The sequence below is a fragment of the Hippopotamus amphibius genome, chromosome 5 (assembly GCF_030028045.1).
Source record: "Hippopotamus amphibius kiboko isolate mHipAmp2 chromosome 5, mHipAmp2.hap2, whole genome shotgun sequence".
NCBI lineage: Eukaryota > Metazoa > Chordata > Mammalia > Artiodactyla > Hippopotamidae > Hippopotamus > Hippopotamus amphibius.
The window spans coordinates 66643855-66658720 of record NC_080190.1 but is presented as its reverse complement, the minus strand read 5'-3'; the positions used below and the strand labels follow the sequence as shown (position 1 = coordinate 66658720).

Sequence of the window (14866 nt, the reverse complement as noted above, 5' to 3'; positions counted from 1 at the left end):
TTATCTGTAAAACAAAAAGCTTGGATAGGAGAGAAGAGTGGAGAGGAGGCCTGGAGGGCAAAGGGATGATTCTGGTGCAGGCCTGTCTTTGGCAGCAGAAGGAGCACCAGGCCAGGAACCTGGGTAGCTGAATCCCAGCCCTGGACCGGCTGCTTCAGAACAGTGTCCCCCAGGCAGGGCCCCACCCTCTTGGGGCCTGGGTTATCTGATCTGTAAAGCAATGGGATGCACCATTCCTGCAATCAATGAGTGCTGGGGGCTTGGAGAAGGTGCTTGTGCAGGGAGGTCGGGCGGGAAGGGGCGGGGGCTCCCTGGGCATGTGGGCACTCTGGTTCAGTCCCAGCTTCCGGGGAATCTTGGGTTGGACTCCGGGGATGTGTGCTTCTTTTCCTTTGTAATATCTCTGTCTAAGTAGACCATCGACTTTCTGAATGACAACATTCGAAGAGGAATTGAGAACTATTATGACGATCTGGACTTTAAAAACATCATGGACTTTGTTCAGAAGGAGGTGAGCCAGGCGCGTTGGGTCAGAGGTCTGCCTCCCATGCCCTTTGCCGCCTACTCGGGACCCTGCTCAGGCGGGCGGGGGTGGGGGGGTCACGTGGCTTATCCATTCCCAAAGCAGGTGGCTGGCCAAGCTGGGAGGCACAGGTAGGCCATGGATGGCCACCAAGAGGGGGATTGCCAGAACCTAACCTTCTCAACCAGTTCTCTGCCCATGTGTCTGGCTGAGAATATACTTCCCTACCTGTCCCTCTCCAGTTACATGCACCCTCCCCTCCTCAAAAAAAAAAAAAAAAAAGGTCAGGGGTAGCTACACACCACCTGGCAGTGTCTCAGTGTTCCTCTCCAGTGGGCAAAGATCCTCCTTTGAGGTGGGAGTGACCTCCAAGCCACCCCGTTCAAAGTTCCCTCTGCCAAGACCCTTCAGTGATGGGGAGCTCACTCCATTGCCAAGGCCAGGAGAGCCCCTATGGGGAGAGAGCTCTTCCCTGATTCCATTTCTCCCAGCATTGGGGAACAGAACAAGACTTCTCCTTTTCCTCGACGACACTTCTTTGAATATGATGATTGTCATTTGGGGATGTCATCCCTCTTCCCCAAGGTCCACCCGAATCTGTGGGTGTAATACTAATAGCAGTTGCAGGGCCAGCTGCTGCCCTCAGGGGCTTCTACACATCAATCTCACTTAGTCCTGAGGCTCAGATTTCTCTTCTGCCTCAGGGGAATACGAACGGTCCCTTCCTCTTGGCATCATTGTGAGATTGCCGTGACTTATTTCAGAGGTCATTAGAGCAGTGCCAGGCATGTGATGAGACTTAAGTCAGTGTTAGCTGCGGTGGTCATCGTCCTCACGTCCTCCTAGGTGAGGACAGGCAGAGTTTGAGGGCCGAGGGCCGACTCAGCCTTGGCAGCGCTTCCTTGGATGTGACCTTGGGGGCGTTAGCTGGCCTGATCCCCTTGCTAGCCCTCAGTGGGGACTGACGCACCCAGGGCCACCCGTAGTGGCCGCTCCCTTGGCTCAGGCCTTCGCTGTAGTCATAACAGGTGCAGCCTCTGGGAGGCTCTTCTCTGCCAGGGATGTGCCTGCCAGCTCTGGCCATTGGATGGAGCAAAATGTTTTTATTGGAACCAACCTTCAGCTGGCTTGCAGATTTCATTTCTCCCAGGGTGGAATGGCGGGATGACTCATACTCATTGGGCACCTGTTTGGTGACAGGCCCTGTGCTGAGTGCCTCAGGCATGGCTTCCCTTTGTAATTCTCAGCTCAGCTGCGCAAAACTGGCATTGCGCTTCCTGCTTTACAGTTGAGGATCTGAGGCCCAGAGAGGCTGATTGACTTGCCCCAAGTCACACAGCATGGAGTGGTAGTGTGAGGATTTGAATTCTGGCCTGTCTGATGGCAGAGCAAATGCCCTTTGCACTGCATCCCAAAGAGGCACTTCCAAGCTTCTCAAACTGATAGCCTGAAAGGCTCTGTGGGGACTCTGGAAGGGTATCTGGTTTGTGTTTTTACTAAGACCTTGGACCACATCACTCCCCTGGTTAAACCCTGCAGTGACTTTCCATCACTCAGACTACCATCCCAGCTCACCGCTTGTCCTGGCTGACAAGGCTTCCGTGGTCTGGCCTCTTGCCCTCCATTGTCACTGGCGCTGCTCCACACACACCTGCCTCTGAAATACCATCAGCTGGTCTCTGCACTGGGTCTTTGCATGTCTTGACTGGGTTTTCCCTGTTGTTCATGTTTCAGATTGAGTGACATCTCCTCAGGCCTCTCCCAACCTCCCCGCTCCTTCCCCCGTTTGCCGTATCCCTGGTACCCAGCACTACCTCACTGCCCTTTTCACGCGGTGGTTCCTCTCTGTCTTCCTGTGCAGGTGTGTCCCACGTGGGCAGGACTGTGGTGCTTTCACTCCCCCTTGTCTCTCCGGCACACAGAGCAATGCCCAGCACACACCAGCATTGCAGTGCAGTAACTGCTTCCCCCAGGTGTTGGCATCTGTACAGGGGGACATGCAGGGAGAGGCTAAGCTAAGGGGAAAACGACACCAGCTTTGCCATGGCTTCAGTCCTGAGCCCAGGTCAGGGTGTGAGGTGTGTGCCCCTTTGCTAAGGGCAGGACAGGCAGAGCTGGGCGGGTGAGGGGAAGGACAGTGTGGTTCAGGGGCCCCGGGGTTGTGTGGCTTCCCTAGAATCCGAGTCTCTGGGACCTTAAAGGCCACCTCCTCGGGTTTAGCAGCTCCACTGGGGACGTGAAGATGGTGTCTGGTTGTGAAGGAAGTACTTCCTCTCCAGCATTTAGTCACCACCCCAAATCCCACCAAAAGGCTACCCAGCCTTGGCTTGCGTGCCTTTCCAGTGACGGGGTTGCTCACTGCCTCCGGGGAAGCCATGCTGCTTTTGGCGAGCTCTGACCGGACAATGGATGCTCCCTGTAGCTCCCCTACCAGGGTGACCCGCATCATAAATCACATTGTCCCCTGGAAGGGCCCCTCCCTGCCGTCTGCCCGGGGCTTTGGTGGTGATGGCAGCTCTCTTCCCCGCTTGCTTCCTCCCTCAGTTTAAGTGCTGTGGCGGAGAAGACTACCGAGATTGGAGCAAAAACCAGTACCACGACTGCAACGCCCCCGGACCGCTGGCCTGCGGGGTGCCCTACACGTGCTGCTTCAGAAACACGGTACCCACTGCTCCTGGGGCCTCCTGGCTGGTCAAACGCTTCTCTCACCTCTCTGGACAGGGGTAGTGGGGCTGGGTGGGTGGGGTAGACAGGAGGGGGTGGTTGTTGCCGAGGCGTCCTGAGCCGCCAGGGCTACTGAAGGGGGTGAATCTGGGAGTGGGGGTGGGGAAGGCCTGTCGTCTCAGTAGTGGCCGTTAACGTCTGTTGAGCAGTTACCACGTGCTGGCCTGTTCTAGGCTCTTTAGTTGTATTAACTCATTTAGTCCTCTCAACAGCCCTGTGAGGTAGGTACCATTATCTCACCCACTGTACAGGTGAGAAAATTGAGGCACCAAAACGTTAGGTGCTTTGCCCAAGGTTGATGGGCTGGGATGAAATTCAGGCAGCCATCGTCAGAGCTGCACCCTGGACACCCTGGACTACTCTGCAAGCCAGGCGAGGAGTAGGAGAGGGTCCAGGCCGGGGAGCTTAGCAGGGCGGCCGGCTCGGCAGCCGTAGCCGGAGGGCCAGAGCAGGGCCTGCACTTTGGGCATTTCCGGTGGACTGTGGGCTTGACGTCCTGGTGATCATCAGCGGCAGGGCGCTTGGAAGGGGTCTGGTGATGTAAACGCCAGCCTCCACCTCTCCCCAGCGGGATCCTCTCAGCCCTGTCGCTTTCTTGGCCACTTGGGAGGATGCCTTGTGCCGTCACTGCTAATAAATGAGAGGCTTGGTCAATCCTGTGTTTGACTAATGTGTCCAAAAACTGCCTGGTTTCTGGGTTGGAATGAAGTGGAGAGCTTTGCGATTACTCATGCCCTGAAGGGTCATGGAAATTTTCTCTTCTGAAGTCTCCACCATTCTGTGCCCACTGCCAGAGTCTGTAAACCGAGCAGCTGCTGGTGGGGGTGGGGGCCTCACCCATGAGTCAGGGAGCCAGTGCCACGTGCATTAGCCCTAAAAAGGCTGGGCCAGGAGGGGAGGTTTGTTTGCAAATGGTAGCTGCCATTTTAGGGTAGCTCTCCGTGCAGGGGGGAGTGCTGGGGTGGAGCCCAGGGTTTTCAGAAAGGCCTGTAGGGGGTGATCCCAAACTTCATCACCCAAGGCCATGGCACCTGAATGTCCAAGTTGAGATGTGGAAGCCCAACTTCTATTCATTCATTCATTCAACAAACATTTATTGAGGACCTGCCAGATGCGGTTCTATATTCTGAGGGTACAGAAAACACACAGAGAACTTTTTTCCTGCATGGAGCTGACATTCTTTGTAGTGGGCAAGCAAAATAAATAAGTAAAAGAGTATGCTAGGAGGTGATAAATGCTAAGGAGAAAAATAAAGCAGGGGCATGGAGGATTGTAATTTTAGATACTGAGAAGGTAGGTTCTCAGTAAAACCCTGAAGGAAGTGAGGTAGTAAGCCAAGTGTATCTGGGGATGGACACTCCTGGCAGAGAGAACAGCAAGTACAAAGGCCCTGAGGTGGGAATTGCCCTGGTGAGTTTGAGAAATAGCACAGAGACCAGCGTGGCTGGAACAGAGTAAGCATGGGGGAGGAGAGTGGCAGACAAAGTCAGGGAGGTCATGGGTGCCCTGAAGGCCACGGTCAGGACTTTGGTTTCCTTGAGTGACAAGGAGTCAAGTGACAGGACTTTAGTGGCCGATGGTAGATCATACTTAGGCTTTACCAGGACCACCCTGGCTGCTGTGGGAGCAGAGGTGACGTGGGGAGTCTGGTTAGGAGCTAGTGCAGCAGTCCAGGTGTCACAGCTGAGGCTGTCTGGGAAGTGGGCTCTGAGATGCTGATTAGTGAGCAGGAGGCTTAGTAGCAGGTGCACTTGGGATGGACACCTGTAAGGGAGGTGGTGGAAGCTGGGCTGGGCAGAGGGAGAAGTTGAGCAACGATGCAGTCTCCGTGGGCACCTCAGCCGAATCTATGCGAATGTCCTGGGATGCGCCTTCAGAGTTGTCCCATCCTGGGGCAAGGGGACCAGGCCTTCACACCTCCACATTCACCAGGCATTACGTGAGTATAGTGCCCCACCCAGAAGGGACTTGTTCAGCCGAGAAACAGAACCAATAGGATATGTGTGTGTGTAGGCAGGCAAGCCCCAAGATCTGCGGGATGAGTCAGCATGCCGGAGCCCCGTGAGAGCCAATGGTTTTCGTTCCAGTCTGAGTCTACAGCCTGAGAACCAGGAGAGCTGATGGTGTAGTTCCTGTTTAAGGCTGGCAGGCTCAAGGCCCAGGAAGAGCCAGTCTTTCAGTTCAAAAATTCTCCCTTTCTGCGGGGGGAAGGGCAACCTTTTTGCTCTATTTAGGTCATCAACTGTTTGGACGAGGCCCACCCACATTAGGGAGGGCAATCTGCTTTACTCCATCTACTGATTTAAATGTTAATCTCATTAAAACCACCCAGAATAATATTGCCTAGATATGTAAGTGAGTCATCCCGCGGCCTAGAGAAGAGTTCTGGGTTCGAGGTGTAAGGGAGGCCTCTGCTGCTGCCTGTCTGTACCCTGAGGGCAGGAACTGTGGTTCTACCTCCAGGGCTGCAAGCACAGTGAAGAGTAAGGTTACTCTTGTCACCTTCTTACAGTACCATATCGTTTACTTATTTATTATGTTCATTGTCTATCTCCTTTTCTAGAATAAAAGTTCCATGAAGGCAGGAACCTTTTTTTGTTCTTCTGTATTCCCAGCACCTGGAACAGAGAGTGGTACATAATGAGTGCTCACTATTTGTTTAGTAATGACTGAATGAATGAACAAATGAGGTAGGGAGCACCTGCTCCCATCACGCCCTCGTGCACCTGCTCCCCAGGCCTGACCTTCTCCATGGGCATCATGTTCATGGCCTGGAGGGGCCACGAATGCTGACGGACGTGAAGTGGATGCTGGGTGTTTTGGGCTCTGAGGGTGCCTGGGGGACAGTCTAGACTGAGGGAGGTTATTTTGCCCACACATCAGGCCCTGACAGTTAGACTGATCTGAATGATGCCTGAAGTTCAAGTTTGGGAAAGAGAGTAGACAGCTGGGATCATGTCCAAAGTCAGTCCAGCCAGTGTGCCTGTGTTCTGCAGTGTGCCTGGCCCTGGGATAAGCACTTTATGTGTATATTTAATTTTATATTCACAACAGCCCCATGGGGTACATTCTCAGATCACCATTGCTTTATGAAAGAGACCAAGGAACTTATTCATTCATTCATTCATTCATTCAGTAAATTCTTATTGAGTGCCTCCCTGTGCCAGGCCCCCAGCAGTCCACCACGGTTGGTGACAGAGCTCCTAAGTGGCAGAGCAGGACCTGGACCAGGCAGCGTGATGCCAGAGACCACATTGGCCACTCTGCTCTCCTGCATCCCTGCTGGCACCTGGGGCACCCTGGTCCCACAGCAGCTTTCACTTAGATGTGGAGGGGCAGGACCAGGACATCGAGCTCTCTCTCACCTTCTAGAAAGTAGAGGAGACTACAAAGGGCTCAAGCAGTGATGGGAAGTGCCCCTTTCAGTCCTGTGATGTAGGTCTGCTGGGAAGAGATTTGATGGGTCTAGGGCCGACCACAGCTTTCCCTGCACCTAGATTAGTCAGCAGCTGGGAGTTCCTGAGAGCAACTCTCTTCCCAGGAAGGAGGTTGGGCGGCCCTTCCACGGGTGGGTGGCGGTCTGGAAGGACACAGAAGTGTGGTCAGAGGCCTGGCCTTGCCCTCAGGTAAACCCCAGCTGGCCAGGGCCCTGGCTGTGGTCTGGGATTTTCTTTCATAAGAGCCGGCAGAGCGGGAGTGGCCCAGCCTTGACCTCAGACAGTACATTACCATATCAGGAAAGCCGGGGCTGCGGGGCCGCTGCAGCGGGGGAGCTGGGGCAGTGCCCTTTCCTCTGGGCTCCTAGGCCGCTGCTGGTGGAGCAGTGGGCCTCCCACCCACGGGCCATGGAACTGGCCTTCCGCCTTTCCTCCTTGGGCATTTCTTGGAGGCGGGAGCCAGGCTGCCTGGGTGGGAATCTCAGCTCCATCCATTACTGGACAGTGTAACACCCTGTGCCTCAGTTCCTTCATCTGTAAAATGGGGGGCAGGGGGAGTAAGTGTCTGTTACAGGAAGCACTGTGTATGTGTTAGCTAATATACGTTTCTGTTTCAGACAGAAGTTGTCAACACCATGTGTGGCTACAGAACTATTGACAAGGAGGTAACGTCTTTGAAATCTCTTTCCTCCAGAAAGGCTGCTCTTCCTGTCCCATCCCCAGGGTGATCCGAGGGGTTTCCAGGGCTGAGGCTCCTGGCTGCTGAGATTTCCCAACGTTCCTGGCTGTGAACAGGAGCCAGGGACTGCCCAGGTTTTCTGCTCCTACCCAGACACTGGGGGCCCCGCAGCCAAGGATCCCCCCAGGCTGGGAGAGGCTGGCTGCCAGGGTGTGCCAAGCACCTAACGTGTGAGGCTGCCGTGCCCTGGCCAGTGCCCCCAGCATGTCCCTGTGCCCGGCTGCGCTCAGCACCAGCCTGCCTCTGCCCTTGGAGCTGCCAATTTGCAGATGACACACACTGGCTCCCTCAGCCTGGGACACAGGTGTCCCTGGGGGAAGAGAGCCTGTGGAAGGTCCCTCCTGGCTCAGCCTTCTGGGCATTTCTCCTGGACTTGACAGCAGCTGGGGTGGTGCTGAGAAGGGAGCTAAAAATAATGACGACTTGAGATGCCTCTGAGCGGTGGTTCTCAAAGTGTGGTCCCCGGACCAGCAGCAACAGCAGCCCCCCGGAGCTTGTTAGAAACACGCATTCTTGGGGTGGGGCCCAGTGGGTGATTCTGACACACACTTAAGATGCAGAGCCACAGACCAGCAGTAGTTCTCCAGCCATCAGACCCAATGGCCAGTTTTTATAATAAATACTTGGTAATGCCCTATTTATTATTCCAAAATGAAATCCACAGATGATATAACCTAGCTGCACACCTAATTCCAAAACAAGTGACATAATGAGCTGAGATAAAAGGAGAAATAAGATAAAACAATTTACAACCATATACCATATTTCAACATGTACATGCTCAGGCACTAAATGAGAACAGCAGAAGACAGTGAAGTGGTCGAGTTTTTGTACTGCCAGGGGCTTCTGATACCTGGGAGGGATGTTCTGGGGGCAACTTGCATACCATGGGCATATTTTTGCCATTGACATGGTTTATAAAAGTGGTGAACAATTCTTGATAAAGTTCCAAACAAAATGGAGTATAATTATTCCTTAGTTTACCTATAACTCTTTCTGCAGAATTCAGTGTATAGTAAGACCATGCAGAAAGCACTCTGGTTTTTATACGTTCCTAGAGTTAGGCTTTGGGCTCAGATAATTATGGATGGCTTTTCGTCCATCCAGATGCCTGGGGGATATCTAAGAGGCAGGTACCCTGGACAGTTGTCCATGGAGTAACATTGCCCTGAGGTCTACAGTCCCTCAGCCCCCACCCCAATCGCAGTGACAACCAGAAATGCCACCACAATGTCCTCAGTGCTCTGTAGGGAACAGTACTGCCTATTGAGACCCAGTGGTCTAGAGCCACCTTCTCATCATGTTGCATATGAGAAACTGAGGCCCAGAGAGGCTGAGGGACTTGCCTGGACCTGGGATGAGTGGCGGAGTTGGGACTGAAGATCCCAGGCAAGTGTTCAGCCAGGCTCCTCCCCGGCAGCGCCTCAGCGTGCAGAACATCATCTACGTGCGGGGCTGCACCAATGCCGTGCTCATCTGGTTCATGGACAACTACACCATCATGGCGGGCCTCCTGCTGGGCATCCTGCTCCCCCAGGTGGGCTGGTCCCCCCAAGCCAAGGAGGGGAGCTAGAGGTGGGGGTGGGGTGGGCAGGCCATGGGTTCAGATGATGTGTGGCTTGGTGATTACAGAGTGCGGAGAGGGACAGAGGGCTAGGGTGCAGAGGGCTCTTGTATCAGCTTTCTGGGCTCACCCTGGGCGGGCTGGAGGGCTGGAAGAGGGGGTGAATGGCCCAGACAGTGAGTGACATAGCTGGGGTGGAATAGGAATCCCAGAATGGAGGGGCCTCTGGGGGGTGTCTGGGATTTCCTGGGAGGGGCAGAGGAGGGCCCGGGCTGGGGCCGTGGGGGTGGTGGGGCTGGGGATGGCCAGAGAGGGCCACCCGGGTCCCCAGCAGGCTCTCACCTGCCCTGCCCCTTCTGCTCAGTTCCTGGGGGTGCTGCTGACATTCCTGTACATCACCCGGGTGGAGGACATCATCACAGAGCACTCTGTCACCGACGGGCTCCTGGGACCCGGCACCAAGCCCAGCGTGGAGGCCGCGGGCACGGGGTGCTGCATGTGCTACCCCAGTTAGGGCCGCGGCCTGGGACAGCGGCTCCGGAAGGACGTGACAGGATGGCTCTGCTCAGGCCACATCATGGGGGCCAGATGGGACTGTGGCCCTCTCTCCACGTGCGGCACTGACCAGCGCCCCGGCTGCGTCTGCTCAGGGCTCCCAGGCCACCGCCTGTCTGGGGGGGTGGAGCCCCTCCTCAGCTGCAGGCTCCGGTGCCGCCCACCCTGCTGGGCGTGAGGGGCAGGGCGCCCCTCCTGCAGGCTCGCGCTGCCGGGCAAGGGGAGCTCGGCGCTGGGCTCCAGCCCCGGTTCGTTTCTGGTAGTGCCTTGGCCTTGGTGTTTGTGCCCCTTTGAGGGCAGTTTTGTGGTGACTTGTAATCGGGAGGGAGGAGAGCATGTGAGCCCCGAGGTCAAGGAGCAAGGGGGAGGGGTGCAGACCCCAGGCCCCAGCCCTTCGTCCTCACCCCTGACGCCAGGTTGGGCCCGTTTCTCAGCCTCCCGGGTGCCTTGAACCCTTCCGGGGCTGCTGCTTTGCTGACCCTGTTTTTTACATGATTTTTATAACATTCATTTTGTACAGTTAACAGGAGTTTCCAACTAATCAGAGCTGGATGTTTCCCCTATTCCACTCTTCCCCCTCCAAGCCAGTTTATTAATCAGACAATAAAGACATGATTTTTTTTTTCTGGTTTTCTGTTTGTGCTGTTTGGGTGGAGAGGGGGTGAGGAAGACCTAAGTTGGGCTTGGAAGCCCCTTGTTGGTGCAAAGGTTGAAGGGGAGCCACCCTGGGAGTGGGACAGTTTGGGACACTGAGGCCTGGGAGGATCACCTGAGGCTGCCTGCTTCCAGCTTGGAATGGCCTCTCCCATCCTTTGGTGTTGCTACTTAAGGAAGTGGTTTTTCCTATCTGTGCTTGTGGGCTGGGCCTGGAGCCTCCTGTGTCTGTCCTTCCTGCCAGGAATTCACTTGTGGGAAACCTCAGGGAAAGAGGCAGAGGTGAAAACCTATTTTACGGACTGGGAAACTGAGGCCAAGCCACCTGTGGCATGAGTTTCCTCTCCCCGGAAGTGGGGCAGATGGGAACTAGGAAAGTCAGGGGTCTGGGAAGGAGCAGTGCCCACAAATCCACCCATGACCTTTGGGCGATAGAACTGGAGTGTGTCTTCTACTGTAAACAGCCCATTGTTCCCAGGGCCTGGGGTGGGGCAGGACGCGACTCACTGCCTGGCAAAGGATGGTGCTGGTCGCCCCCTGCTGGAGACAGCAGGACCTGCATGGATCAGTCCACCCAAACCTTCCTGCCCCAAGACCTGGGTTCTAGGTTTACTGTGAGGTTCTCAGTAGCCAGGGCAATGGAAGTAAACAGCATGAGCCCCAAACCTGAAGAACTCCATTTAAGAGTCTTAAAAGGGGGCTTCCTAGGTGGTGCAGTGGTTGAGAATCCGCCTGCCAATGCAGGGAACACAGGTTCGATGCCTGCTCCAGGAAGATTCCACATGCCATGGAGCAACTAAACCCATGCGCCACAACTATTGAGCCTGCGCTTTAGAGCCCATGAACCACAACTATTGAGCCCATGTGCTGCAACTACTGAAGCCCACGTGCCTAGAGCCCATGCTCCTCAACAAGAGAAGCCATGGCAATGAGCAGCCTGCGCACCACAACAGAGTAGCCCCACTCTCCGCAACTAAAAAGAAAGCCTGCACACAGCAAAAAAAGACCCAACACAGTCAATAAAATAAATTAATTAATTAATTTGAAAAAATACACCATAATTTAAAATAAATAAAGACGGTCTCTCCGGCTGGGCTGCACGCATATGGAGAGCCATATCTCAAAAAAAAAAGAGTCTTAAAAGGGACTACCCATCACACCCACAAGTGGTGGGATGCCTGGTTGGCCATATGGACAAGCCGGCATTGTCTGATGTGTAGGAAAGGGCGGAACAGGGTTTTTTGTTTGTTTGTTTTGTTTTTTGTTTTTCTAAAGGATAGAATAATGCAGCAATAGCAAGCATATCAGTGAACACACTCTGTCTCAGGCACTTGTCTAAACATAGGTATTAGCTCCTTTAATCCTTACAATTGTATGTGGTAATTCCTGTTATCTCCATTTTATTGATGGAGAAACTGAGGCATATTGTGGTTAAGTAACTTGCCCAAGGCACTTGGCTGGTAAGTGGCAAAGCCATGATGTAAACCTGGGTAGAGCCTCCCTGACACTCACCCCTCTACTCTACGGCCTCTGTTGCCTTGTGTGGACATATGGTACTAAGCGTACAGAACCTGGGGTGGCTGCTATTGTAGCTGTTCCCATGGGGTGGCCATTGCAGCCGCTGCTGGAGCCTCTACCTGGTCCCCATTTTGACCAATGCATGCAAGTCCAGGTCAAACTCTGTGTCTGCCTGGTGACCTCATGACGCTCTGGCTCTGGGTGTTCTCTGAGGATTCTCTCTGTGCTCAGAGGGGGTGGCAGCTGCCTTTGGGACAGCAGGATGGCAGAGGCACCGAGGGGCCTGGGACTGCACTGAGTCTGCTCATCCAAAGTCACATTACCCTGGAACCCTGAAACTTCTGTCACCTTGTCCTCCATCTTCCCACCAGCCCGCACCGACACCCCTCTACCTCCCACTGCTGCTTCTGTGGACCAGGGATCACAGGTGGGTGCCCACAGGTGGCTGAGCTGCCGTGGACACTGGTTATTCTTTTTTTCCCAAACTTCAGCCATGCGCGCCTCCAGAAAGCAAACGGAACCCATGGAGAGGACGTTTTCAGTCCTGTGGTTGGGGTGCCCCTGCTCTGCACTCTTTGTACTTCAAAAGGAGTGTGTGACCCCTCGTTACACAAGGATGGAAGAATGACCCTCAAAATGAGTCATATTCCTTCACTTTGGCACACAGAAAATGACCGTATTAGTGCAGCGCACAGTATTTGTGAAGCTGGGGGAGATATGTAGGCTTTGATATTGGACTTTGTTGTTGTTGTAGTATACTGATAAGAAAAACAAAACAATGCATTCAGGAAGACTGGGTTTGTATAAAAATTCCAAATACAATATTCTCAGACTTAGTCTTAACAGTATATTGAGGTGTGTTCAACCTAAAGTAAACCACACATATGTAGTGTGACAGATATATCACTAATGAAACCATCACATAATCAAGATAATGAACAAACCCATCATGCTAAAAAATTTCCTCTTGCCCCTTGGTGATTCCTTCTTTATAGCCCTTTTCACCACCCCCTACCCCATCTCCAGGCAACCATGGATCTGCTTTCTGTCTCTATACATTATTTTAAATTTTCCAAAATTTCACATAAGTGGATTCATGCAGCGAGGACTCTGTGTGCCATTTTTTGCTCAGCATAAATACTCTGAGCTTCATTCATCTCATGGCACAGATCAGTAGCCCATTCCTTTGTATTGCTGAGTCGTGGTCCTTTGTATAGATATGCCATAGTTTATCCATTCACCTATTGATGGACATTTGTATTCTTTCCAGGTTTTTTGGTTGTTGTTAATACAAATAAAGTTGCTGTGACCATTCATTACCTGTCTTTGTATAGATATATACTTTCATTTCCCTTGGGCAAATACCTAGTAGTGGAATAGCTGGATCATATGAACAATGTATGTTTAGGTTTATAAGAAACTGCCAAAGTATTTTCCAAAGTGGTTGCATGATTTTATATCCTGACCAGTAGTTTAGAGTCCCAGTTCCTCTACATCCTTGCCCGTATTTGGTATGGCCAGTCTTTTAAATTTTGGTCATTCTAATGGATAAAGAAGATGTGGCATATATATACAATGGAATATTACTCAGCTATAAAAAGGGATGAGATGGAGCTATAGGTAATGAGGTGGATAGAACTACAGTCTGTCATACAGAGTGAAGTAAGTCAGAAAGAGAAAGACAAATATTGTATGCTAACTCACATATACGGAATCTAAAAATGGTACTGATGAACTCAGTGACAAGAACAAGGACGCAGATACAGAGAATGGACTGGAGAACTCGAGGTTTGGGAGGGGGCAGGGGGTGAAGGGGGAGCTGAGACGAAGCGAGAGAGTAGCACAGACATATATATACTACCAACTGCAAAATAGTCAGTGGGAAGTTGTATAACAAACGGAGTCCAACTCGAGGATGGAAGATGCCTTAGAGGACTGGAGTGGGGAGGGTGGGGGGGACTCAAGGTGGGGGGAGTCAAGGAAGGGAGGGAATATGGGGATATGTGTATAAAAACAGATGATTGAACTTGGTGTACCCCCCCAAAAAAAAAATTTTGGTCATTCTAATGGGTGTGTGGTGATAAATCATTGTGGTCTTACTTTGCATTTCTTATATATATATATAAGGCAGTATAGTTGATTTACAATGTCATGTTTCTGGTATACAGCATAGGTACATATCTATAACTGATAATATATTGATAATATAACATATATTCTTTTCAGATTCTTTTCTCTTATAGGTTATTACAAAATATTGGGTGGAGTTCCCTGTGCAATGCAGTAGCGCCTTGTTGGTTATCTGTTTTGTATACAGTAGTGTGTGTGTTAATCCTAACCTCCTCATTTATCCCTCCCCTACCCCCAGTCTTTGAGAAGATGACCCCTTCTTTGGGTGACCTCTCTCCACTGTCCCACAGAGTCAGTTAAGTGACAATTGCCTCTTTTTCATACTTGTTGTTCACCAGCTCTGTGCTTATCTCTTTTCATTTATAATAATGGTCCATAATAACCATGTTATTGAAAAGGGAACTGGGATCAGAAGGGTTGAGGAACTTGCTTAGGGTCCCCCATCTAGCAAGTGGTACTGCCAGGATTTGAAAGCATGTCTGACTCCAAGGCCCTTGCTCCCCTACGTGCTAGCCTGGCATTGGAGGTGCTACCTACCATTCTGGCCTCATCCCTGACCCTCGCACCCATCAGCAGTTCCCTGGGCTTAGTGGTTCATTCTTAGTGCACAAGGTTCTACCTATCATCTCACCGGAAAGATCCAGCTTTCAACTCTTCCACATCCCCTCTCCCCATCTCCTTCGAGTCTCGCTTCAATTCTGTGTGTGGAAGGACTTGATATTTTTTATGATTACCCATTTTGCAGATAGGGAAAACTGAGGCCAGACTAGGAAACTATATACCAAGTGGCTCCACCAGCAACACCAGAACCTGGCTCCTTCTGAGCCCCTGCCCTGCCTGCCATCCGCCTGGGGCCTGGGACATGCACAGTAATATGGGGCTGCTGGTTCTGGCGGCTAGGTCCTGGCTTCCCACAGTCTGAGCCCTTGGAGGGAGCCTGACTTGCAATCCTGAAGGCCCAGGAAGGCAGAAAGCTCGTCTCCTGGTATGGCTGTATATTGCCACTAGGTGGCGCCAGCGGC

At 52.5% G+C, this 14866-nt stretch overlaps 1 protein-coding gene across 6 annotated transcripts in view; it reads left to right on the top strand.

Moving 5' to 3' along the window:
- The window catches only part of TSPAN15 (tetraspanin 15), a 45402-nt gene extending 35235 nt beyond the window's left edge, over positions 1 to 10167 (top strand). For 5 of the 6 annotated variants that reach the window (XM_057735686.1, XM_057735687.1, XM_057735684.1 and 2 more), the window contains 5 exons: positions 416 to 511; positions 3068 to 3184; positions 7302 to 7349; positions 8852 to 8960; positions 9352 to 10167. In XM_057735686.1, coding sequence (XP_057591669.1) covers positions 416 to 511; positions 3068 to 3184; positions 7302 to 7349; positions 8852 to 8960; positions 9352 to 9611 — 630 coding nt within the window. In that variant the 3' untranslated portion in view covers positions 9612 to 10167. Of the gene's footprint in view, positions 1 to 415; positions 512 to 3067; positions 3185 to 7301; positions 7350 to 8843; positions 8961 to 9351 lie in introns of all 6 variants that reach the window. The other variant, XM_057735689.1, reaches the window with a different exon arrangement.
- Positions 10168 to 14866: the final 4699 nt, after the last annotated feature.